The 26,266-nt window shown below is 39.6% G+C and overlaps 3 protein-coding genes across 3 annotated transcripts; all 3 read left to right on the top strand.

Moving 5' to 3' along the window:
* The first annotated feature begins 283 nt into the window (after nucleotides 1-283).
* LOC146470557 (GDP-D-glucose phosphorylase 1-like) lies at nucleotides 284-9,368 on the top strand. The gene is made up of 11 exons (XM_085121876.1): nucleotides 284-420; nucleotides 2,270-2,407; nucleotides 3,372-3,488; nucleotides 3,933-4,040; nucleotides 4,179-4,319; nucleotides 4,441-4,499; nucleotides 5,271-5,373; nucleotides 5,711-5,814; nucleotides 6,459-6,628; nucleotides 6,949-7,032; nucleotides 7,952-9,368. Exons 1-11 carry the CDS (start codon nucleotides 325-327, stop codon nucleotides 8,071-8,073), a joined length of 1,242 nt encoding a protein of 413 aa, XP_084978002.1. The 5' UTR covers nucleotides 284-324; the 3' UTR covers nucleotides 8,074-9,368.
* A 2,636-nt stretch (nucleotides 9,369-12,004) lies between these two features.
* Nucleotides 12,005-17,037, top strand: LOC146470556 (uncharacterized). Its single transcript, XM_085121879.1, has one exon. It carries the CDS (start codon nucleotides 12,009-12,011, stop codon nucleotides 12,711-12,713), a length of 705 nt encoding a protein of 234 aa, XP_084978005.1. The 5' UTR covers nucleotides 12,005-12,008; the 3' UTR covers nucleotides 12,714-17,037.
* A 56-nt stretch (nucleotides 17,038-17,093) lies between these two features.
* On the top strand, nucleotides 17,094-25,850 carry LOC146470555 (MAM domain-containing glycosylphosphatidylinositol anchor protein 2-like; the record flags this gene model as incomplete). The annotated part of the gene is made up of 5 exons (XM_085121874.1): nucleotides 17,094-18,019; nucleotides 22,862-22,999; nucleotides 24,086-24,336; nucleotides 24,883-25,036; nucleotides 25,716-25,850. Coding segments are annotated over exons 1-5 (832 nt in total), but the record flags the coding sequence as incomplete, so codon positions are not given.
* Between the last annotated feature and the right edge of the window lie 416 nt (nucleotides 25,851-26,266).

The following is a 26,266-nucleotide window of genomic DNA, read 5'->3' as shown; positions in this document are numbered from 1 at the left end:
ATCGTAATCTTATACGTTTCTGGTGGTTGTTAGAAAAACCGATAAACTTACATGGGACCTCGAATAACCTGTAATTTTTATTTAGCCATTTTATACCAAGTCCGCGTTTTGTACCCTCGTCCGTGTTTTATACCCTAGTTCGACTTTTATATCCTAGTCCGGGTTTTATACCCTGGTCCGTATTTTATACTCAGTCCGTAGTCCGTAGTCTGCAGTCCACTGTTTCTACTTTCCAATTGCGTGACATTTTTTAAAACACAAAAATCGTCCGCTTAGCGACCGAGCGGCTTCTCGGTATTCAAAATGGCGGCCTGATGTTTAGGTATGCTTGTAGGGTTTCGCCGAATTGTTTGTACAAAATACCGCTTCTCTCATGGAATAAGACTTGAAAGGCTGAAAAGTTGTAATGATAAGATAACGGTAAGTTATTTTCTCCTTGGTACTTCTGTTTGATTCCTGTTACGTAAGCTTAAGTTATAGAAGTTACTTAAGTTACGTACGTGGCACTAAATAAAAGATATTTGAGCGACGATAATCCTTGCATTGCAAAGATGCTAGCGATGGTTGATGAGTTGGGGGCAGAGAAGTGCCAGTGGATGAAGAATTACTGTTTTAATAGGAAGGATTATGCGTTGCTTTTGCCACAAAATTAAAACTTCAGCTGTCCTAAGAATTGTATTCTCAAGAGATCTAGACAGGAGGGCTCTGCAGTCTGCTGTGAATTGGAAACTCGCATGCGAACTAACTTATAATCGATGGCCGTGAGTGTAGGCTTAAATGCCAAAACGATAACCGGGAGATCACAACAGAATCTAAGTTGCCATTGTGACGGTGTTGAGCAGATGATTCTTTGTGGTGGGGCTGCAAGGGGGCACAGAAATTCTGTTAGTGGCTGTATAGTATGTCTAGTACAGTGAAACAGTAAGCTCTGAAAGTTGTGTATAATTGTTTTTGTTGTCGGTGTTGTTTGTTTGGTTCAGACGTTCATGATCTTGTTGGTTTGTTTACTTCTGGTGTTTGATTTTCTTTATTCTCTTCCTTTTTTGTGGCGGGGGGTGGGGGGTGGGGGTAAATAAAAAGGAAAACTATTATTGTTTCCTTTCTATTTAAGGAGGAGGAGCGGGCAGGTATTGGTGACATTGTGGCATTTTTGGTTGTAAGATGAACATATTGTGGGCATGTTTTACCATATAGAAAAATAAAAGAGGAAAATTAAAGGGGTGTGGTATTGTGTGAGGCTAGTAGATATTGCCCCATAGGCCTGGTATGTTCTGCAGTTAAGGTGATTCCGTTGAATTGCATTGCGCATCCTTGCTGCGCATAATTTTTTTGCGTCATTTAGCGCGCGCACGAGCGCGCGCACGCACAACATTACAGGATTTCCTTGAGGTTAAGCTCGGCAGGAAAATAAATGGTCCTTTTCTTCTAAACGAGCACGGTGACCCCCATTTTTTAATGCATCAATTTAAATGTCATACGGTTGACCACTATATATCGCGATTTAAAGAAAAGTTTAATACTCTACTTTGAGATATTTTTATTTGAATGCTTTAAAAAGCACGTATTTGGGTAGTGCTGCTTACGTGCACACGCAGCAAAATCTTTAATTTCTTTCATAATCTTTATTCCAGTTCAATTAAAATAGTTTGTTGTGTAAGATTAAAGTAAATTTTGTTGAACTGCTTCGATATTTTAATGCAAGAAATTAATTTTTATAGATATGATAGTTCCCTTTTCTGATTACTAGCGTTCCTAATATAAACCTCGTGGGTCATCTATTTACTATAATAGCCATCCAGGTTGCACAAAAACGAGCACGGTGACCCCCATTTTTTATTGCATTTTTGTAATGCTCATAACATAGTCATGAACTGGACCAAGTCTTAGACAATTTTTAATACTCCTTCTTTTTCAACGGAATCACCTTAAGTTCTACCTGTGAGTAGCTGTTATGGTATGGAAGTGTGGTTATGTTTTCATCTTATCAATCTTGTTTTCTCCATTTTTGTCCCTTTTTTTTCTTGTTGACCCACATTAATTTATTTTATAGAAGCACAAAATTTAATCAATCTTGAATCTTGAAAGGAAACCTAATTATCCTTAAGCCTCATGCTTTTTCGTCATTTCATCTTCCTTTGCTAAATGTTTGTCAACTTGTGTTTCGTAAATCTGTATTATAAGTTGCCTCCAATCCCACTCAGATGAGAGCACCTGCAGTGCTCGGCAGCACACATACAGTTGCCATTAACTCTGAAATATTTCTCTTTAGGTAAACCATCTAGAAAATAAACAAGCCACTCTCATGCCTTCCTCAAAGATTATAGCATCGGAACGGCAATTCTGCTATACTTCAGAAGATTTCCATTGGCCAAGTGGAAATCAAAAATCTCAACTTGAGCTGAGCAATGTGAGTACTTCTGCCTGTAATATTTTAGCATCTCACATTTAATTAGATAAATGCACATTATAGTAATAATCTCGAATAAGATAAGGTAAAAAACATTATTAAAAACTGCATCATTGTATAATGCAATTCGAGGGATTTGATTGGCTTAGCGGCCATGGTATATGAACAATTATACCATGGCCGAGAAATGGCGACCATTAAATTGCCTTCTGGTCGTTCTTGCACAGCGAAATCAGTAAGATCTAGCAATATTTCTCGGTTGTTTTTAATAAAACAATTATTCCACTTGCGCTTGTTGGATATGAGATGATTATAGCCAACTCGGCGCTACGCGCCTCGTTGCCTATCTATCATCTCATATCCAACGCGCGCTCGTGGAATAATTGTTAAATATAGCTGAGCAGCCTTGTTACATAAAGGTGAATTTTGTGAATTTTTGTGAGAAGTTGTTTATTTTTATAGCCCATTAAAAAGGGAAATTAGGGATCTAAGTTGCTATTTTAAAATGGTCGAATAATTTTTTAGGAGTCAATTTTTTAAAATTTTCTGTGGGATAATGCTTCAACATACCCCGTGGGAAGAAGAGGAGAAACAACCCAGCTGTGTTAAAAAAGTATTGCTCACTGCAACTTATGAATTCCTGTATCTAAAAACAACAAAATTTGAGTAATACGTAAACGTTTTAACACTATTTAGTGAACAGGAATAATGCATTTAATAGTTTACAAAATTCATTCTTGTAACTCCAGTGTTAGATGTATGCTAATAACTAGTCAGATTCTCAGACTTTAAACCCAAAAGAATCATTAACCCTCCTGAGCACTTTTGAATACCCCAGATAGCATGCTGCTCTTTAGAAACTCTAATTATTGTGTGATCAAGTTACAGCTGTACAAGGTACATGATTGTAGAATGTGATATACATGTAAATGTAGTATTTACACTAAATTTTTAAATTCTCTAGTTTGACAAGGAACTTCAAAAAACTTGGGATGCTGCTGCAGATGCCGGTTATTTCACTTACAAACTTGATAATGTGGAAGGAAGGCTTGCACCTGGAAAATACGCTTTGTATATACAGGTATTTAGCGTACACTTCACCATAAATCTATATTAATATTTATGTTTTTTAAATTCTGTCTGGCAAGTATATAAGTTCAGGATTTTTCATTATCCTGGAAGTTTGTGTTTGGGATTTTATAGGAAAGGTCCTTTTGGAGATCTTACTAATTAACCTGTTTGGGTAACTTTAAAGGATCCTACAGAATCAATCCCACACATATAGTACAATAGGATCTTAAAATGGATGTAAAGTTTCAACTTGTCTGGGAAAGCTCTGTACTGCCAAAATCTTCTCTTATTTTGTTTGTATTTATATCTTATTTTTCAAATAACCATTTTCCTTTAATTTGTGCCTTTTTACAGGACATTCTGTAATAATTATAATTTATTAAAATTACAGTCCTTATAAAAGGTTGTAATAAACAAATTAAAAATTGTTAAATTGTCTCTGTTTTCATGGAAGCTAAATGAGCTGCGATTCACCAAGCGTAGAAAGCCAGATCCAATGAACAGTGTCTGTCAGCCATTCAACCCTGAAAAGTTTAACTTCACCAAAGTTCAAAGCAAAGAGGTGGGTTCTAAATGTTTCTTTTTCGCACCCCACATTAATTTTGAACCAAACATTCAATAAAACAGTAAATCTTATCTTCAATCTTTTATAGTAACTCCTATTCCATCAGTTAACACTACTTTCTTTCCATATTTGTAGGTTTTGTTTGAACTGTGTCCAACACACAGAACTGTGTCAGGTACCTCAAGTAATGACCACCATCTCATGATAATCAATGTCAGCCCCATGGAATATGGACACTCGCTACTGGCTCCAAGTGTTAATTCCTGTCTCCCACAGGTGCAGTGATGTATACTCAAACTCTGCATGTGAAATCTCTTTTTCAGTTGTTTACTCTCGACTTCCTGATCGTTTGTTCTGTTAATAAATATTTTTTAATGGGAATATTGTTCACTTGTAGGTCCTTACAGAAAATGCAATATTACTTGCTCTGGAGACATCCATGTTGAGTAATCACAGGTAAATGAAGATTTAAACATGTTTAAGAAAATTTCTGTCAAGACATATATAATGTCTACATAAATGAGTTTGCCACTGGTCAAAGGAGGCATACTGTGTAGTTGTAACATAGTTAGGTGTCAGTACTTTTCAACTGTTATTAGTTCTGGTTGCAACTACTATTCTTAATCAAGATACCTTTGCATAACAGTCTCTTTCAAACCAGACTACAAATCATATCATTGAGGTTTCAGATAAATAACTGTATTGTTCTCAGTCCCTCTCAAAATGTGCCAGCAGCTGACAAGTTTTGTTGCGTACAGTCGATTGTATTACTGTGTATTTGCCACTTTCCTTCACACTGGATAACCTTTGTGGACAGGGTGGCAACTTGGCCTTGCTGCCTACACTGTAGACTATTCTGTTTTGCTTCTTACAGCTACAAAAAATTTTGAAAGGGTCAGATTTGTAATAGAGTCCTTCGTTCCTGATTTAAAGACAGCTCCCTCCTCTTTAGATCAGTCTTGGTAATACAACTATAGGTGGCCGTTAAAGTCCCACCCCATTCCTCCCGTTTAGTGGTCAGAATTGAATTGGTAGAAATTATTATACAATTTAAGAAATGTATCAAGTCTCTGCAGTAAAGAAGGAGGTGCAGTCAGTAAGTTCCCCAGGGAATTAACAGAGCTTTTAAGAGTAGAACCTGACCAATAGACAGTTTGTTATATTACGTATGTACTGTGCACAGTAGTTGATGCATTCTGTGACACAAATGATTTGTTCCTCTTGCAGAGGTTTTCGTGTGGGATTCAACAGCCTTTGTGCTTTTTGCTCAGTGAATCATTTACATTTCCATATGTGGTACAATAAGTTCCCTTCCTATCTGGAAACAGCGGTGAGTTCACAAGGGGTTATTACTGAACATGTTCTGCCCTGACAATCGTTTTAATAATTTTATTAGTTCATAAACTCCAGTGATGCAATACGAGTTAACCACCTAGTGAACCTATTCCAAGAATTAGTCGATGAGTGGTCATGCAAAAACGAAACAAATCCAAGAATTAGGCGATGAGTGGTCACCTTTGCTGACTGAGTAATAAACAGTCACAGTTTTCGTTTGTAAGATGCTCAAGGAGTTAATGATCACGTGATCAATTGGCTTTTATATAGATAACGATTTCTCCACTGGAATCTCACACGGATTGCTTTTTCACTTTGATGATTTGACACAGCCTGTCATTCCTATTTGTGAAGACGTGTTTGAAGTTAGGGACTACGCAACAACTGCATTTGTCTTTGAGTTAGGACCGCAAACTGATGCTCATTTACTAGCAAGGTAAGGGAACAATTAATCAAGCAAGCAAACATTCAGAAAGCGCTTAGGAAATATGACCTGTTTAACTGGCTGAAAAATTGACTACTGACAGAGGAACTGACCGACTGAATGGCTGTTTGGCCAAATTCATTGGCAGACAAATGGATAGACAGACGGACTGACTGACAGACAGACTTAGAACTGGCCGTGACCGTATTGACCGTGACACATCGGCTATGCAGCCCAATAGGCCATTTTCATGATGGCGTCATTTGACTACAACTACCAGAATTCATTTCGTTTTCCTTTTCAAATGTAAATTTTGTAATCCCAGTGGACAGCAAAGAACAATAGCTCTAATTAGCATTAGAAAAGAAAAACCAGAAGGATTCTGGTAGTTGTAGTAAAGTGACGCTATAATGAAAATGTCGTATTCTCCACTACTAGGAGATGTAGACGACGACGACGACGTCAATGACATCGGATATGACTCGGTGTCTTTGAAACTTGGCTAGAGTTTTGCTGCAACATGGTTTTCGTTGCTTGAAATCATCTTCTCCAAATGCTCAGAACCTTCGCCATTACATTTTGTCATCGTCACCCTAACACACTCTTTCGTTATCTTGCGTTACCTCATGCTTTGTGATGAATCTTTTCGCTTGCAGAAAAATACACCAAGTGTCGTCATATTTCATAAACAACGAGGTAGCTCATACCTGTGTTATTATGCGGGGAGATAGATGCAGTTCAAAAGGGCTGAAAAATGGGTTTGTTCACAGTGAAAATGAACATTCCGTTCTTAGAGTCTTCCTCTGGCCTCGAATTGCTGTGACTGGTAAGTACAACTTACTCAAGAAGGAATTTAGCATTATGATCTTTTTCTTTTATCTTTTTACCTTTTTCCCCTTTTTCTTAAGATACATGGAAATCGTACTCGAATTGCCCCATTGTACATGTGCTACTCTTTTTCATATCATATGAAATCAGCTGTTGTCCTTGGTACAAATTCATATTTTCTTCTTGTTGCTGTGTTGCTGCTACTGTTGTTGTTGTTGTTGTTGTTGTAACTTGAATTAAATGGAACGTATTTCATAGAATTGTTTAGAAACATGACTTTTTCTAACAATTATTTGTTCTGTTCTTTAATAATTATAGGTTCTGAAGTGAAGAGTTCTTATGCTGGGTCAGATGAGCGACCCATGGCTGTCTGTGAATTCGGTGGCTTTGTGGCCGTAGAAAGTAAGAATCTGTCTCTACACCTTTTGCCTTCCATTACCAGGAGATAATTTTTTATTAGTGTCAAAAATCATTCGTTTAAGTGAATGTGTAATCATTTCAGCAAAAAAACCAGCGTTATAATTTTGGGCATTCTTCAGGAGAATAGGAATTAATGGTATCTTTTAATGCTTTTTAACATTAATAACAGGCACGTTCTTTTGAAACTATTCTGGAACAGGAATACATGGAAAAGGCGGTATTCATGTTCTTTTGGAACGTATCCTGTTCTCGGAATGAACGGAATAGTATTCCGTTCATTCTGCCCCTGGTGAATGAACGGAATACAGTTTACTCAGAGGAGGCAAAATTGCATTCTTTTGGAAAATTTTTCAGGGTAATGGAAATCAGACGAATTGCGTTCTTTTAGTAACATATTTTGTATATTCTGTTATTCCTGAACTGGAATAAGAATAGCCAGAATCGTCCAGCAGAGATTGTCATATCAGCAGCATAAAAGCATAGAAACATTTCTAAATTCCAGTTTTATCTGGATTGTTGTCAAACTCTTTATAATGAGCCTCTGGCTCGGGAGATTGCGTAAACACCCCTGGTGTTTCCCAAAAGAATGCGCCCGAAGTTTCATTGCACAATTTATTACACATACATTTATCACACAAAAAAGTTCATGTTTTAACCGCAATACACTCGTGATATATAGATTTGCATGAACCTAACCCACCGGGTGCATTTTCTTTCGGTTATAGTGTTCACATCTCCGCCTCCTGCGCGTAAAAGAATTCCCTGATCGTAATCGTAGCTAGGGGGTAATGAATACAAGAGGACCTAATGGGCGGACTCACTACAGACGTCCTATTCCAATTACACCTTAAATTCCCTATTGTTGATTTGTTGCTCAGTGTATTTTTGTTCTCCCTTTTAGCAAGGGAAACTTATGACTCATTCACTGAGGAGCAGTTCTGTGAACACATGAGACGAGCTACCCTACCAGGAGAAGAATTTCTCAAGCACAGGGAAGCTGTAGAGGGATTACTGAATAACTAGTTAGGTTTTTAAATTTTACAGACGTATCCCGCAGAAGGGTGTGAATTTTAAGGTCAGTTTTTTGTAACAAGCTTACAAGAAAGACCATGGTAGGTATATAGCCTTGTTATTTATGGCTATTGAAATGGCTAGTGTATGTATTTATTATTTATGCATATCTTAAGTCTATTTCTTAGAAATTGCTGCTCGGTAAATATCAAGAACTGTGAGGTGAATTAAGCATGTATCGTATGCGTATATACACTCGATTGAAGACACAGGCGACCTGCACCATTTGCAACGTCTTACATGGTTGTCAAAAGGACAAAAGAACGAACAACAGAACAAACTTTCTTTATTGTGCTCCCAACCCCAAAAAACAGTGCAGCTGCAGGTTATCAGGGTCCAATGAAAATAGAGCTTTTAAAGGGTGCAGGTTTACTGTGAAGAAACGTTGTCGGGTGCAAAGTGCAAATCGTAAACGATGCGACCTGGTGGAATTATGGGGCGATCTAATTAATATGCACATATCCGCCTTTCATTTTTTTTTTTTTTCGCGAGAAAAAATGTAAATTTTAAGGCCAAATACCGTATGTGCTTTAATTTCCTAAAAAGAGGAACGTAAACAAGATCAAAGATCAAACAACAACAACAAACTTTATTTACCCCAGAATCTACAAAAAAGCATTTACAATGTAACACACAAATAATGGGAGTACTGGCTACCTCACTTCCCAGGAAGACGTTTTCCAGAAAGTTGCTGGATATTATCGTTCATGGTTTTATCTGAGAATGTTCTTTCAATCGAGTGTATGAGGAACGTTTAAGCCGGTGACACGCTACGCGATTTTATACGCCGATCGCCGCGGTCGGTGAAAATTGCCAAGTGTGCCCGGTGCAGCGATTGGGATTTTCGCCCATCGCCGCGATTTGCGTATAAAATCGCCAATACATGGCATGTCAGATATCGCTGATTAAATTCGCCGGCATTCGCCCGTTCCCGCGATTTTCTACGCTCATCGATGCGAATCGCCACTAAAGTCAACCAACCGGGTTGGGCGACTTATCACATGACTTTTCAAAATGGCGGATATCAGCAATACTTGAAGCCTGGGAACAAGGTTGAAGTGCCATATCGCCTAGTGTGTCGCCGACTTTAGGGGGAACAGGGTAAATTTTTGTTGCCAAATACCACATCAAATGGTAAATAACTCAGGTTGACTGGAATTTTTAATTTTTAATGCTAGATGATGTATATTGTGAAAACAATATTTGACGTTGAATAAAAGCGCTGGTAATTTTAGTAAATTCAAGAACTTCCCAATAATTTTTTTACGTCAATGACATAGTTACATTTGTAGCTTGGATAGTGTGTTTATTCTTTATAATTGTTGTTGTTTATGAAGGGAACCTGCCTCAATACGAAATTTGCTCGTAGTAGTAGTAGTAACCCGATACCTGTTATCATAGCGATTCCACCTTACATCAAAGGGACTTATAAACCTATCGCGTGGATCCTATAGCCCTACAACATCACAGACCTACCTTGCGACAACTACTGCCGGCAAACGTTAAGGGTAGAGAAGAACCGAGCGACAGACAGGGAGCAGTTTACGCGATCAAATGCTGCGACTACAGGAGACTACTTATTGAGAAACTGGCAGAAATTCAAACATTCGACTTGCTGAACACAAACGACGTACTTCGAATGGTGGCATCAACAATCACAATGCCGAACACCATTTACAAGCAATTCCCAGAATTGACATTGTCAGTACGACTACTACCAACGAATTCGTCTGGAAAGCGGGTTTATTTTAAAACTTTGAACGAACACTGCAATCAGTCTCTTCACCCAGGCGTATACATGGGTACCGCGACATACTGAAAAGCCCGCTTATAGCAGAGGAGACATTCGCAGTGGTGCACGCTCATAACTCTAGCAATGGACTAGCATCCCATCCAGGGTGGAGTAGCAATACTCCTAGTTGCTTCATGCTACAGAAACCGGGTTAAGGCCCGGCCATGTCGGCCACTTAGGACTGACCGTAGTGCAATTTTACGTTCCCTTTCTTGTTCAAGAAATGGGGAAATATTTGACTACTCTGAAAGATCATTTCACTCTGAAAGGGAAACTCATTTCGATGTTGGTCTCTATGATTTGCCCTCCGTGCTATTAGCAGTTAATACCGGTGAGGACTAAAATGCAGTCACTCGGGAAGAAATTTGTAGTCTTTCAAGACGTATGTAAAAGGAACAAGACTCAGTTAAACTCAACGGAACTTGTAATCACTCAATGACTGAAATGCTTCAATAATCCCGTAATCTAAAGAATGTAACTTGATTGTTCTAGAGTTGTCACTTTGAAGCACCACTACAGTGTGTACAATTTTATTCAAATTCAATACTCTCCAACCAAAGACTGTTTCTGGGGGGCCTGTGTAACGCCGCCATGTCTGAATCTTTCGAGCTCACTCTGAAAGAGCTGTACCGCATTCGCTGGTACGACACCTTCCTGTTTCTTGTATTGGCCTGTTTGAGCTTTGCGGATCCAATTACTGACATACTCACACTGGTCGAATTCTACCGAGCGGAGCACTATACCCGGTTTGGTGTGGGACTAATGTTTGTCACCTTGCCATGCTTAAGGTGGCTTACTACAGTTTTCTGGAGTGAAGGAAGGCCTTAAATCAAACTTAAGAAAAACGGCAAGAGGAATTTTCTTGGGCATTTTTTCTAGAACAGTAAATACAATAGAGATGATTTTGAGTCAGAAATTAAATTTCGAATGCTCAAAAAGTGTTAATTACAGAAGAATAAGTCTTAGTGGGGGCCTGGAAACTACACCTTTTAGAGTTGTCTGGCTTTAAATCTAGCCGTACGACCCCACTTCAAAATTTCAGGATTTGGAAAGTGGGCAAAAATAAGTATTTACAGGGAAGAAGACAAAATTTTGTCAGGGAGAAATTTGGCAAATGACAAAATTGGGAAATTTTGCCTTATTTGAAAATTCCTAAAAAACTTTCTGACAGATTTTCTTTAAAAAATGTTCACGTTTCCGTTTTAGTGTTTTCTGTCAACAGCAAAAATTTGAACATAGGTTGTACGGCTAGATTTGGAGAAATTAAGCGAGAAAAAATAATTATTGCGACCTACGGTGAGAAGACCATTGCGCATGCTTGTTCTGGGAAAACCCGGGTTCCAGCGCGCGCGCGCGCTCCAACTGGTGAGTGCATGCTGCCGTCGTGTTCAAACATTTGGCGCAAAATCACAACTCTGCAAAGGCTTTCACTGCACGAAAAATTGGATTTGCTCTTTTTTTGATCCGTATCAAAGATGAGGTCAAATATAATAACATTTTTGACAACACATTTGATGCGCATCAAATATGTGACGCCTTTGCATATACCTTTGACTCGAATCAAAAGTGAGTTCAAATGTATTAACAACTTTGACCATACCTTTGACGCGCGTCAAATTGAAATCAAACAACTTTGACTCCGTCTATGACGCGCATCAAAGGTGGATCAAATATATGATATCTTTGATTCGAAACAAATTTGACTCCACCGTGAATCAGAAGCGGCCTTTGCCACCTTTGATTCGAATCAAAGGTAATCAAAGGCGGCCTGTGACAATCTTTGACCACACATTTGATGTGCGCAAAGGCGTTTTTTCGTGCAGTGTTTAAGGCTGTTAAGGAACGGCAACCATTAGACAACACGTTTTTTCAGTTATCAAGCGCAAACACGATCTAGCTACTGTAAACACACCTCTGAAACCCACCTGGAATACCAGAAAATTTTTCCGAGAGCCGCCATTTTGTTTTTGTGCTCGCGGGATTTCCTCAGCAAGCTCGCGTGATTTTGCTCGTGCGTTATGCTTTCGCGTGCTTTAGGCAGCGCGCGCGCATATCAAAGACTCGCACAGTACAAAAACAGTAGTAAGCAACCTTAATGTATCGGTTCGTCCACTGTTTCTCAACTGAGAGTGCGACTCGGAGAGATTTGAACGCTGCATTGAACAGTGGATTTAAGCTTAGGGCGAAGGATTTGCTGTTCGGTTTCCACCCTTTCTCTCCCGCCTTGGCGAGATCACAAGCGTTTATTTTCTGCTTCAAGAATCTTAAAGACCTCTGGAATAGAAAATACAGTAAGAGTGAACCGCCTCCTCGGCCGGCTTGGGCCGATGTCAAAACTGATGCACTCCTTCTTCACAGAAAGTTAGCGTCAATGATTGAGGCGCTTCTTGAATCAGCCCCTCAGATAATAATCCAACTCTACGCCATAAGCGTTCAAGAAGAGTCCGTGAAGATCATTCAGATGATTTCTCTACCTGTATCAATCCTAAGTTTATGTTTGGCTTTCGTGATTCTTGATGAGATGCTACACGATGTTGAAATCGGCGTTCTGGACCTGAAACCTGACAAACTCCTTCTCTTTGTAACTCATATATTTATGGTGACCAGTCGTGTATTTGCGATTGCTTTCTTCATGGTAAGTTACAAATGGTGGATTGTTTGTGTGATAGTTTTTCACTCTCTTACGTTATTGTTGATTGACACCATTGCCGTTTTCCTCATCGGTAAACTTACAGCCACCGCAGCTCTGGTAGCTCCGTGTTTTGCCTTTCTCAATTGGCTTAGAGATGATCTGTCATAAGGTTAATACATTGATACCGAAGAGAATGACGACGTCACCCGAAAACATTTGATTAGGATGCAATACCTTATTTGCAGTAGAAAGCGTAGTTATCATTTCCATCTTCTATTTCGGCCAAAACGTTAACACCTGATACTCGTTACCAGTGACAGTGTCCGTAGGTTTAATGAGTTACCTTGGCGCCATGATAAGAATATTTCACTTTAAATTCTTGCGAAAAAACTGTACTGAATATTCCATGAACGAGGATGCCCCCAGATCACGACTTGCCGGCCTCTCCCACAATATTGTATGTAGTAGAACAACAATCAACACCTGGTATTAGTGTCCGTGGGTTTAATGAGTTACCTTGGCGCCATGATGAGAACATTTCACTTTAAATTCTTGCGAAGAAACTGTACTGAATATTTTATGAACGAGGGAGTGCCTCCAGATCACGACTTGCCGGCCTCTCCCACGATATTGCATATAGTAGGACAACAATCAACACCTGGTATCAGTGTCCGTGGGTTGAATGAGTTACCTTGGCGCCATGATTAGAATATTTCACTTTAAATTCTTGCGAAGAAGCTATACTGAATGTTCCATGAACGAAGGATTGCCTCCAGATCACGACTTGCCCGCCTCTCCCACAATATTGTATATAGACCTGGTACTCGTTACCACTCGCAGTGTCCGTGGGTTTAATGAGCCATGATGAGAACATCCACTTTAAATTCTTGCGAAGAAACTGTACTGAATATTCCATGAACGAGGAAGTGCCTCCAGATCACATAGGGCATAAGGCCTATGTTAGATCATTATAAGCTTTTGTGCCAGAAGCTTTTCAACACCATACTCATGCCCATGCCACATGCTTAGGGCAATCCTTCCACCATTGAGGATGATTCACGTTATAACCTTAGGAAACAGCACCATTTTAATATGCCACGGCTTCGTACTGATAGAACTAAGAATACGTTTATACTTGCTATGTCGAGGAAATTTAACTTGAGATTTAGCTAAACTTTAACTGGGCAGTGCTTTCTAGTTTTTAGTTTTTAGTTTTAGTTTAATGTACGCATCTCTGATGAGACACATTTACATTTTTCTATTTTTTCTATTATTTCTGTAATCAGGTTTAATTTTTAATATTTGTAAATAATTACATAATTCAGCCTTTAGGCTGCGAGGTGATTTTAAATAAAACTATCCGGCTTAACTATCTAAACACTAAACGACTTGCCGGCCTCTCCCACAATATTGTATATAGTAGAACAAACAACAATCGTCTCCAGCATCGCTTCCGCTCAGGCTAGCTCAATAAGCACCCAACTGTACAATGTGCTCCTAAGAACAGCAGTTTTCACGGTGGCCCAAGCCAAGGTCAACAAGAGCTGTTATTTAATAAGCACGTCTATTCTGAGAACTATTGTTTAAGACTTAACTGAATTAATCAAGAAGGCGACAACACAGGGGCACCCAATGGGAGTTTTCTCTCAGATCCTTTGAAACGCTATTTTAGGCTATCTGGAGTGCCTTTAAAGCTCTGTAGATTCATCTAAAGTTGCGCTATAATTTTTTTATCTGTTCGGTCATTCTAGGGGAACTTGAGTCTTTTCGAAATTAGTAGGGTTTTTATGTCCATTTCCCGAAAAACGTAGGTCTTATTTCCTTTCCGAAAATCTTAGCTGACCTTTTTTGGGTACCCGAAACGACATTTTTATCAATCCGAAAACACCAGGCCTTAAATTTTCCATATCACGAAAGTTCGAGGCGAAAATTATTTTTAGAAAATTGTAGGGGATTAAGGGCCTTCCGAACAGATAATTTACCGAGACGATCCGTTGGGTGCCACTGACAACACGGAAAACGCTGACCTAGACCTTGAATCACAATATCAACATGACGGCTTAAAACTATGAAGTAACGCAATTAATAACCCAGCGAGAACATTTCAGAAAAATACTGCCTGCTATGTTGTCTCCCGTATTCCCAGATCGTCTTGTCACTTTTTTGAAAGGAAATTTATGTAAGCAAACAAAATTTGTTCGGATTTCTGTCTGGAAAATTTAAGTCGCTGAAACTTTTAGGGAACCGAATCTTGTTACCCGAATTTCCGAGCTGCTCGTTGTTTCCGAAAATGTTAGCTGGCCTAATTTCGCACTTTTATAAACGACACATTTGCGTTTTCGTTTTTCACTAAGACTCTTCTGAAGCATTCCCGGTTGTGGATAGAAGGCTACTCGGCTATTTTCAGTAACGCAGTTTGGCGAATCAAGCCCCATTCACACTACAGGAAATTTTTGGCACGGCTCGGATAAAAATGGTACACGTACCAAAAACTATAGCACTGATGCCCTGTTTACACGTCCTTTTTTCTGCCGTGCTAAGCGGCGTGAGAAAATGTTTTGGTACAGGTAAAAGGCTCAACATCTTTGGTAGCGTACGCGATTATTCCATAGGGCGCATGCAGCCAATGGCTTATTTCATTCAAACATGGCGGGTGAGAAGTATTGGGAGTGTCTACTTCTAAAAAGGCCACACATCTTGTCGCAGGGACGTCGAAAATTAGTCTCTTCCTGTTCTTCTTTCCAGAATAATAGAAAAGACGTGAAGATACAAATATGTTCATTGTCATAGGAGCAATGCTGGCTTGTAACTGTCCTATCGAGCAATGATTTTGGATGTTAACACGTAATGGTCACTGATTTGAGTTGCTAGAAACAGTATTCAGGGACAAGGAGTGTATTCCTTTGCTTCATTTCCTTTCTTAGAGTGACCGTGAGATTTTCTTGGTGACTTGCTTGTTGCAGGGCGCGCCGATTCCGCCATGTTGAATGGAATTACTACACATGCTCCAACAGATGGTGCTGACCACAGTTACGAAGGCTCGTCAGGAAAAAATTGGTTTGGCACGGCTAATCGTTTACACTACACATTTCGTCCGAGCCGGGCCGAGTTTTTGGGAACGCGTACCAATTTCACTTTTGCTCGGACTACCTTTTCAGAAGGGCCGAGCACGGGTAAAATTTTGGGTCGGCAGGGATAAAATTTGGTACGGCAAAATCATTTACACTACAAAATTTACCCGAGCTGAACCTTTTTTTTGGGTACGCGTGCCATTTTTACCGAGCCGTGCCAAAAATTTTCTGTAGTGTAAATGGGGCTTCAGTTGTCTAGACTCATTTCTGCTTTTTCCTCGTTGCCGCTGTTACCAAGGAAACATGTAATTAATTCACCTGCGCCTAGCCAATCAACAGTAATCCTTTCACTTATCTTTCTATTATCTTGGGTGCTAGTTCCAGGGTAGCCCGGACTGTAATGGTTTTGATGGGACCTTTTGCTGAATTGTGGTATGGCTCCACAAATAATGCAGTGCACTAGGGTTATTTCGTCATTTGAGGGCCTGAAAGAGGTTTTTTCCTGAGTTTGCAGTGAGTATCAAGTTTGTTTGCGAGTTTTTGAGGAGGAAGGAACAACTCGTAAAAAAAAATCGATATCAAAGAGGCCGAGTCTGGAATTCAAACCCAAGGGCACGGCATTAGTGACATTAGTGATAGAGGGCAGCTTTCACCACAAACCATGCTCGTCCTCAAATGTACTCTTTTATCGTTTGGTGGTTAAACTATGAAATTTTGTTAATTAATTTGAATTTGACGCTTAAAAAGTAACTGTTGACAGTTAAAATCATTAAAATCCTTTTACCATGGTGCTAGATTCCTGAACTGAAATCATTTTGTAATTACCTGAAACTACAATTCATTCTGTTCATTTTCCCCAAAATAGTTTGACCTACAGATGCACGTTCAAGACAATTAGTAGGAATCGAGGAAATATCTGTTTTATTGCAAATACGAACTATGAGAATTAAGACGGCTCTTTATTTGCAAAGTAACGCAAAACTGATTTCCATCCAAGCCAAACGCGTGATGGTTGCAATAAAAAGCAGTAATTAACTGTGTTTGCAAGGGCCACCGCGACAAAATAGAAGTACCGGATCCTGTAGTGAAGGATCTAACTCCCCGCAGCAAAAAAAATTGTAAAACGAATAATCTAAAAAAAGAGCAAGGCTGATTTCACGGTCAGGGAAGTAAATTTTTCAATATTTCAAAAGGTACGGCTTTTCTTCTTCAGGGGATGGTTGCAATGACTGCAATGACCATTCAATCTCTTCCTTTTTGAAGCAGCTGTTCCCTTCGTTTTGCTTGTATGTTTTCCGTCTTTGTAAACAAAGCAAAACTGGTTTTAAATTAAATTTCAAGGCCAATTTCTACGTTCTAATCACCTAACTGACACCTTATAATACGAGAGGATCAAGGTTCTTGTTACATCGGAGGGTGGGGGGGGGGGGGGGTACTTGGGTTCAGTTTTGCTGGGTATGTGCCGCTGGGCTCTCATAGCCCCTGCTCCATTATAGTCTATTTTGTGGCCAGTTATAGACCCCATCTTAGTCACTCTTGGGAAAATGCAATTTTCGCGATCCCAACAGTCACTTTCTATTTATGAATCTACTTTGTTCTGGACCGGTGGTTTTGTACTATTGTGTAACTGGTTTATTGAAGTTGTGGTTTTAAGAACGGAATGTAATGCGAGGTGATTGTTATAATTTAATAAACAACAACTTTTTGACCTTTTTAGCCGAGACCATTTTGAATCCTTTCGTAATAACCCAAAAATCCGAAAATGTGCGACCCCATTCTAGTAACTCTATTGAATATGCAACCCCATTATAGTCAATCCAGTCGTGAAAATGCGACCCCATCCAGCGGCATATCCCCATTAGCCTCTTATAAGGAAGTATCCCCCCCGGGCTTGTTACACGATGCGTCAACATCGATTTGGCTGCTGCGTCGCTACTTTCACTCAAATCCTCTTATATTAGATTTATTTACCCTTTTGAGGTCAAAAGATGCACCCGATCATGTAATGTCTTGCCACACGTATTCCGCGGCTGTTTATAATTACGTCTAATTCGCCTCCATTTCCACGTTTGACGTACGTTTGGTTTTCCATCGGTTATTGACGTGTACGGCTTCCCACTCCGTTTGGAAATCACGCATAGTGTTCATTCCAGGGCCAGCTCCCACTGAGAGGATCGGGCGAGACCGTGATCATTGTTTATGCCCGACCCGTCAGGAAGCTCAGCAGCACAACGCTTGAAGGTCTCACCATGCATCTCTCGCCGTGGAAGATTTTTTTCACGACTGCCTTCGTCCTACTTGGAAGCCACTCTGTGTCAGGCTTCGACAACTTCACGGACAGTAATGCCATAAGCTCCAAGGAAAACGCAACAGACGTGCGAGTGGATACAGAATTCGAGTTTTGTAAGTACGGTAATTCAGTGTATGCGTTCATGAACCTAATGCGTCAATCTGGGTAATGTGCTCGTTGTGGGTACAAACTAGCATTTCCTATTTAAACGTTTTTGTTGTTTTCTAACAGGCCTGTAGAACCATTACAACAAATTGAGTGACTGGTGATTGCGAAAAAAACTTGATCAAAGTATCATTCGTTCAACGCTGACTCTGTTACCTGTCACTTAGAGCAGCGCCTGACAACTTATGAACTCTTCAAATCGAGCGCAACTGTCAAAATATGATAACGGAATAGGTTCGTTTGTGCCAACATTATTGGCAGTGTTCTTAATTTCTCCTGCTTTAGACGCACCAGCGTAATTACACGAGGTCATTTTGTTTGAAGAATCAACATCGCAAAGGGAAAGTCTTAAAGGAAAGTTATGCTCGTTAAAAATCACTGATGCCATATGTACAAATTGTACAAACTCAAAACGCACATTGTACATCTGGTAAGGAAATCGCGTGTTACAAAATTAAAAAGAAAAACAAGCACTTCACTGCTCTTCACGCGTCAAAAGTATTTCCTTAACACTTCGGCTTAAGTCAGGTTATCTATATCCCATTTGCCTGTCTTCACGGTTCGAGTCAGGGCTTATGTCTAAATTAGAGTATCCGTTTAGTGTTCGGGACTTACAATGGGTAGTGAAAATTGCATTTTATGGTTTGAAAATGGAAAGGGATCACATATTGCATGTGCACTGAAAATGGGTGCTTGTTTCAAGAGGCCATCCGCAACGAAACTTTGGGGGATAAGCCGCAAGCAATTGCCGTAGCTTCCCGTGTTGGTGCTGTTTCAGGATATTATACTGTATCTGGGTAATTCCTAAGACGTTCCTCTTTAGATGAGAGCTACTGAGTACAAGCACTTCCCAAGGATCCTGTTTTTTTTTTTTTGTTTTTTTTTTTAGCATTTTACAAAATCGGAAATTAGTTTTTCGTTTTGAATACTCTACGGCCATGGAAAAACGTAATTCTCGTGATCATACGACCACAAAAGTAATAAGTGCGGTGAAGTTTTGCCAAAGCTGTGAGATGAAAGATACTGTCAATAAGTCAAGGACATTCATTGAAATATTTGACTCGCACCACGCACGAAACAGGCTTCGTTGAAATCTCCTTATATCCGCCGACGTCATCCTCTCTTGCCGCCGATTTAGTTACTAGAAGAAGTTTCCAGAAGCTGCAGCTTGACTTCAAAGCGTAGCAGCTGGAAGATTTAGAGAAGCATACATACCTTAAAGTTTCAGTTGAGTTCGAGTCTCAAGGGCCTTCCATTACAATTGCACAAGCTCATCCTCTCTTGAATTGCATCATTTCCTGCCATGTTCTCTGTCTAAATTTCGAAACTTGCCACATCACAACTGAGAGCGGACTTCAATTTTGTGTCGAAAGCAATTTGCGTTGCGTTGCGTTTCATTGCGTCAGTTGCGTTGGCAAAACTAGCGCCAGTTTTTCAACAAAGAAGAAGGAAACCGAAAACCAACCATGACTTGGTCGCACGTGTTTTCCGACGCTTGACGCCAGTCACTTGCATTTTCTCCGAGTTCTGATTGGTTCATTGCGCTCTTCGTGTCTGTTGTAATTGGTCAGAGCTAGTAATTACTTTGGCATTCAATTGAAACCGATCTACACCTTATCATGGTAAAGCCAAAAAATCTATGCTCGAAATATATACTGTTTGTAACTTTCTCCATTCGGAACCTAACATACGAATCCACAGAAGCAACAGGATGTATTTCGGCACCGTAGCCGTTCCTTTGAATTTTATTCTCAAATGTGTTTTCCCCATACATTTTACGTATATCTGAAATTACAGGAATAAATAAAGAATAAAACAGTCTGGAAATATACAAATAAATGGCATCGGTTTCTGGTTTCTTTATCTTACATGTTTGGTTCGATATGAAAAACAACAACAACAACAACAACAACAACAAACAAATAAACAAATATGTTCACTGAAGTATACATATTTGGGATTTGAATTCTCACACCAACCTTTATTCTAATTTTCAGTGTTGCCCCGATTACTCTACTAAGGTCTATCTCGGACAGTTCCTGTTAGCTGTGGGTTTTGTGGACTAATTGTACTTTTCCTCAGTAGAAACTGAACTGGCCTAAATACCACCTCCCCGAACACTTCCAAGTTACTAAGTTACTACTAAGTTACCAAACAAAACAAAACCAAGCACAATTTTCCGCCCTTTTTTATTTTGATCCGTATAGCTATCACATTATCACAGCAGCAGACCTGTCTTTGTCATCATTTCATTCCCAGTTTCATTACATTTTGTAGCTTGGGATGTACCCGATTACAACATGTTTCTTGCAAATACGACGAGTAAACCGGTCACAGATTGTTTCTCCTTTTACACTTGAATGATTGTCTCTATTTTATGACGCTTTTATCTGCACAATCATCGTATTTTTGTGATTGACAATCGATCTGATACAATTAGAGAGTCATGCAATGTCTTGATTCTCACGGTTTTCGTGAGGACTTCAACTGATAACTGATTTACTAATGACCCAAGACAATTACTGTAATGTTCTGAGTCAGCTGATTGATGGCTTCCTTCTGACAATATTTCATTGTTTCATGAATATTTCATGTAGACTTTGTTTTTTACCAATGCCATTAGTGGAGTAATGTTTATCGACCAGAGAATACGAGCACTGATTCTTTCATGGAGTTTATTCTACTTGAAATCCCGTAAAACCTGAAAATGCAATAACAGAGTTACTCAATGAAATCAAATTCTCGCTTCATCGTCTCCTGTGGAGCAGAAAGACCCAGAATGAATTTAAGGCTCGCAGCACAAGCCTTGCTGAATTTTAACAATCATTCCATGAAATCACGGGAGCATTTATTTAATTTACTGGCATGTGTGATTGTTTTTTGTTGTGTGTCCAAAATGTATCAGTATTTAATGGCAATTTCACGATCAGTGATACTGTCATTATTGTTCTCTACCTACTGAGGTAGTTGTCAGGACCACTAACCATCTGAACTAAATTAAAGCGGACAGCATATATAATTTGATGAAAAGTATAAATTGATGTACTTCATTATTGAAACAACTATCAAACGAAATAAGAAACAGTTGCCCTTCATTTTTCTCTGATTGCTTTCCCTCGTTCTTTTTCTGGTAAAATTCCGGGCTAAAATATGAATACAGATAGTTCATGAGACCAGGACACTCCCAGTCAAAAATCCGAGGAATAAATCACCGGGAGGTGGGGGAATTATTTTCAACAGTCTAAGAATGAAAAGGTATTCTTAATCGGCTCACAAAAAAATATTGTTAGACTATTTTGGCGACAAGTAGTCTGAAAATTCACGACATAATAAGTGAACGAAAGTCAATAACCTTTCTATCATGCCAAGAATTCGCAGTTATCAAGATAAGCTTCTAGATATTTGTTTGCTTTGAATATAAACCACTCTGATCTGGGAGAAAAATAACTCCCAAAGGTCATACTTGCAGAATTTTATACATATCTTGATACTGAAAGAGAATTAAATGAAATTCCTTTTTTGTTGAGCGATGCGTCCATATCATAGACTAGCCTGCAGTCGTACTTTGGAGGCGAACCAACGTTCAGTAGTTTTCTTCCCGGATTCCTTTCCGCCATCTTGGATTATGATGAGAAGAAGACTTGGGAGAGTAGCAAAACGTGGCCGAAAGACTCTCTTCATTTGGAGATCCAAGATGGCGGCCCAATGCACGAGCGACTGTAGCTTGACAAAAAAGAACAAAAAAAAAAAAAAACACCTGAATTAATTAGTAGGTTCGGCGGAATTTCGATGCTTTAGACGGTTTTTGATGGGTCGGTCTAAAACATATCTTGAGTAACTCAACACAAAGACTATGACATGATAACGAACTCAGAGCAGTTCTGGTTAAATTGGCCCCTTTGCTGAGAAACGAAGATGGACGAGCTTACTGCGGCCGTGAGAGGAATTTGTTTCTCGTTTTTTCTCCCAGCGGCACGTGTAACTGGTATGATGGCAGGAAACATTAAAACTCGCTGACTAGAAAAACCAAGAGATACCGTTTTCAAGCAAAAGCTTTAATTTTCATCAAAATAACCCAGACAGATCGACCTGTGCTAGTTTACAGCAGCATGACTCAAAATGCCCTAATATCTTTTAAGTCTTCCACCTTGATTTCCTCTTTGTTTGCTTCTGACAAGAGTAGCAATGCTTTAGCTCATCAGTGAAGCAATGACGGAAATAGTTGTTTTTTAAGAACGGCGGTTTTGTAAACTAAAGTGAACGTGAGAGTTCCAGCTGGTTAAGAGGATTTCAGTTTCACCAGTTTCCTGTTTGTGGAGGTTTTAATTTAATCTAATTGTGAATGATTACAAGGAATATATCAACATGAGTGTTATGTTACCAACCAGACAGGGAAACATGCATCAGGCCTCTTGTGTAAATTTCTGACAGTAATGACAGTGAATGTACTCAATTCAACCGACAGAAATTGATCTCCAGAAACACCACAACCAAGACTAGTCAATGCTGACCCTATCGATGACCGATCGCCTAATCAATTCATCACCCATCAACGCAAATGCCCGAGTAAGAGTACTAGTCTCAAACGTCAGCCGTCTCCTCTCCCTTACCCCCGAGGCAGCTAACATTTTAGATTACTGGGGTACTTGAAGACCATTCAGAGATGCTCCCGGTTCAGTTGCAGGAGAGGAACAGGAAAAGCTCCTGTTAAGCCTCATTTAAAAATTGATCTATGGTGGGGTTGTTTAAGCTGAAATCTGAAAAAGTGTGCTTACATACTCTATTTGCAGTGCCAGGCGGTTGCGATTTTGACGTTGATTTCTGCAACTGGAAAAATGAAAGCAAGATCGATGACTTCGACTGGACACGAAGAAAGGGAAAAACGCCAAGTAGCAAGACAGGTCCATGGAAAGACCGAAGAGGAGAAGGTACACGAGCCTGGGGTTTTATGGGAAAACGGGGAAAAGCATAAACTATTCGAGCGCCAAAAAACCTAAGCAAAAAGCGTCCAGAAGTATCCCTATTCTCTTAGATTCATGTTACATCATTACATATGATTTTTTCAATGTGACCGGCCGGCATACCTAAAGAGCCATGTAGGCGTGGCGATGAGACTGCCTCTGTGTCCTCAATGGCTCTTGAACACATCCGGCACTTAGCCGGTATATTGATTTATCTTCTCAGTGTAAAGAAGCTTACTTTGCATTTACACCGGCTGTACTACTACTTGTATTGCCTAATAAAAAGCACTTAGTGTGAGACAAGGGCTCTAACCGTAAAGAGATTTAATCCTTCGCGATCGATCATCGGTCAATTCCTAGATGATGACTACTTGAGCATTGCAGGAAACCATCACGCACGCGCTCCCAACCATCTCGCTCCCTCAAGGCAGCAATCTTAGGAGTAAAAAATTTAAGAGATTTCGGATTGTTCGTTACCTTCGTGATGAGTACCCAAAGTCCCGTACACCCGCACTAAAATGTCAGTTTTCATTAGACAGGTGGACGGAATTGATAAATGGATGAGTTGGAATCACGGTCTTAAGCTGTTGTATAATAGCATTAGCCATCCCTTTGAATCATGGGCAGTGAGACGCTGAGACGATTGCACTTAATTTCGTGTTCCTTTCCTTTCCTTTCTGTATTGATAGTTAATTATAGACTCTTTCTAGCTTTTATTCCTTTTTATCTGTTTAACTATAGTAATATCGTAGCCTTTGACCCTTTTAGCTTTTACCTTTTCTACATGCGTCTTATTCTAATTTTGTAAACTTGAGTTTTTCAAATCTTTTTGCCATTTCAGTCAATAAAGGTATTATTATTTGTAAATTCAGAGGCATCTTCCATCATAAGCAATGTCTATAGCAAGTCGCGAGGACGAAGTAAGGAAGTAACCTGAGTGTTCGACCAATGAGCCTTGCATTTCATAGGATGCTCTTACCACCAAAGTAAAGAAAGACCAGTAGCGAGCTAGGTCATTTTACTGAAGAACAATGTTATTATTTTTTTCCCAAGGATACTACGTTTACATCGAGACATCTTGGCCGCGGAAGCCTGGTGAGACTTCTCGGCTGGTTGGTGGTCCGTTTTCAGGCATCAGGTGCATGCGATTTTACTACCATATGTACGGAAGGCATATTGCGGACCTACAAATCTACATGCGAGATCTTGATACTGGAATGGAAAACTATGTATGGGGGCGATATAAGAACCAAGGGAACGTGTGGAGATATAGCAACGCTACAGTGTTTGGCAACAACTATACAGTAAGGAAGACTGTACTTTGATAAGAAAGAAGTAGTATTCACGATTATGTCATGAGTATGAAATAAAGAAAAATCTGGATCTCAGAGTGGAGGTGAACCGATGTCCTCCTTCACACCGATCGAATGCTCAGTAAGCACTTAGCTACCGCACGCTTGCGTAGACTACAAATAGTTGTTATTATTTCCAGGGATAGTAAACCAAGCAAAACACGTGAACGTAAGTGAAAATTGCGCGAGGGGAGGACATCTTCGCTTGCGCTCGGGTACAAGGTACTACTCGTAGTCAGTCCTAGATACTCTTAGACTTGATCATCATATAAAGTTGTATTCAAAATAGTGTGCCATTCAAATGTTGAATACTTCAAACCGAGCTTAAAAATTATACATGTATATGCCTAATGATAGTAGGGATTTTTCCGAGTGCGGAGAATTTCGGCTGTGCAATGGCGTCCACTTTAAAAAACGGCCCGTTTTCTTAAACAAAACCAACTTAAAAAGTAAAAGGACTTTACATTAATTGATTGCAAACATTCTTTTTTTTTTTAGATTATTTTCTCGGCTAGGGTCGGCACGTCATATCAGGGTGACATCGCAATAGACGATATCACGTTTGTTAACGGAACTTGTGATGGAAAGGAACTCAACTACGTCGCTAGGCTTCAAAACATGACGCTTCCCCAGGAATTAAAAGGAGAGCCAGGTAATGGAGGACATAGACAATTTATTTGCTTGATAAGGTTTGGGCGCGCTGTAAAATTTGACTATAGCTAACCTTCGCAAATCCCGTCGACGGATCGTACAACGCACTTGGGAATGGAGGCGCCCCTCTCATCACTCTTGAACGCCAGGTTTGACTAGAAGTGCTTCTGTTGTGTCATTTTTAACGATTTATCAGTCTCGAAATTGTTCCTACAAAACATTTCTCCAAGTTCTTGTTATCTTTAAGGTCTATTCTAAGGTCTAGTCGTTTTCTTTTTCACTCGAAATGATCCGAAATGATTTCACCGCAAATGCGGTTCAGTTTCGATTTTGCCGTTAGTTCAGTTCTCGATTTTGCAGTTCCTGGACACGTGGGCTCATTCCTCGTCACGTGTCAGAATTATACGGCTGTCTTCGCAGGCTGTTGGATCCCCGGGCTTTAAACCATACTATGTACCATGTTTGTTGAAAATATGCTCTACAGTTCTCAATAAATTAATCATCAATAAAAGTTCAGGAGGCTGTAATCATGCCTCGTAATCAAAACGAGTCTGCACAATGAGAAAGAAATTCGGATAATTTTCGTAATCTCTATGTTTTCAAATTTCAAATTTATTACTAATAGAATAAAAATCGTAATTTATAAAATGTTTTGTTGTTGTAAACTTTCTTTTCGTCAGGATCATGCAATTTTGACGGTGGATTCTGCGAGTGGATCAACTTGCCTCTGGGTGATCAGTTTGACTGGACACTAAACAGTGGAGCCACAGGAACGTTACATACGGGACCGGCTGCGGATCACACGGGTTATCAAGGTATGATAGCCGACCTTAAAATTAACAATCATTCATAGATTTTACATCATATATGAAATTACAGCCATCCAGGCGTGCAGCATCGAGCTGGCTGCGAGCTCGTCTACAACGAGATTATCCAGAAAAAAATTGTTTTTTTAATATGCGATGATTTGCGAATTACCAGGGAAAAGTGAACAAAGGAGAAGAAAGGTTCAATATTACAATTCCTTTTGAACGCGAAAGCTGCAGAGAACAAGAACTACAACAAAACCGTTAATAGTGCATCATATGTCTCCAGTTGTGAACCTGGGGTGGAGATGGGGGGCTTCCATGTGAAAAGAGAGGGGTGCTCGTCTGAAAATTCGAATTTTGAATTAAACCCCTAAGGGAGACCAATCTGGACATGTACATGACTCAAGCTTCATTTGACTCGT

Source organism: Pavona decussata, unplaced genomic scaffold, assembly GCF_977016875.1.
Source record: "Pavona decussata unplaced genomic scaffold, jaPavDecu1.1 SCAFFOLD_113, whole genome shotgun sequence".
NCBI classification, from domain to species: domain Eukaryota; kingdom Metazoa; phylum Cnidaria; class Anthozoa; order Scleractinia; family Agariciidae; genus Pavona; species Pavona decussata.
The sequence above is the reverse complement of the archived record's forward strand: the minus strand, read 5'-3'. Positions and strand labels throughout refer to the sequence as shown.

Excerpts from the sequence above, each read along its gene's own strand:
- LOC146470557 (XM_085121876.1), top strand. The coding sequence starts at position 325 with ATGCTTGTAGGGTTTCGCCGAATTGTTTGTACAAAATACCGCTTCTCT. Across the intron at positions 4,041-4,178 it reads CCAAAGTTCAAAGCAAAGAG|GTTTTGTTTGAACTGTGTCC; the intron begins GTGGGTTCTAAA and ends CCATATTTGTAG. Across the intron at positions 5,815-6,458 it reads GATGCTCATTTACTAGCAAG|AAAAATACACCAAGTGTCGT; the intron begins GTAAGGGAACAA and ends TTTCGCTTGCAG.
- LOC146470556 (XM_085121879.1), top strand. The coding sequence starts at position 12,009 with ATGTATCGGTTCGTCCACTGTTTCTCAACTGAGAGTGCGACTCGGAGA.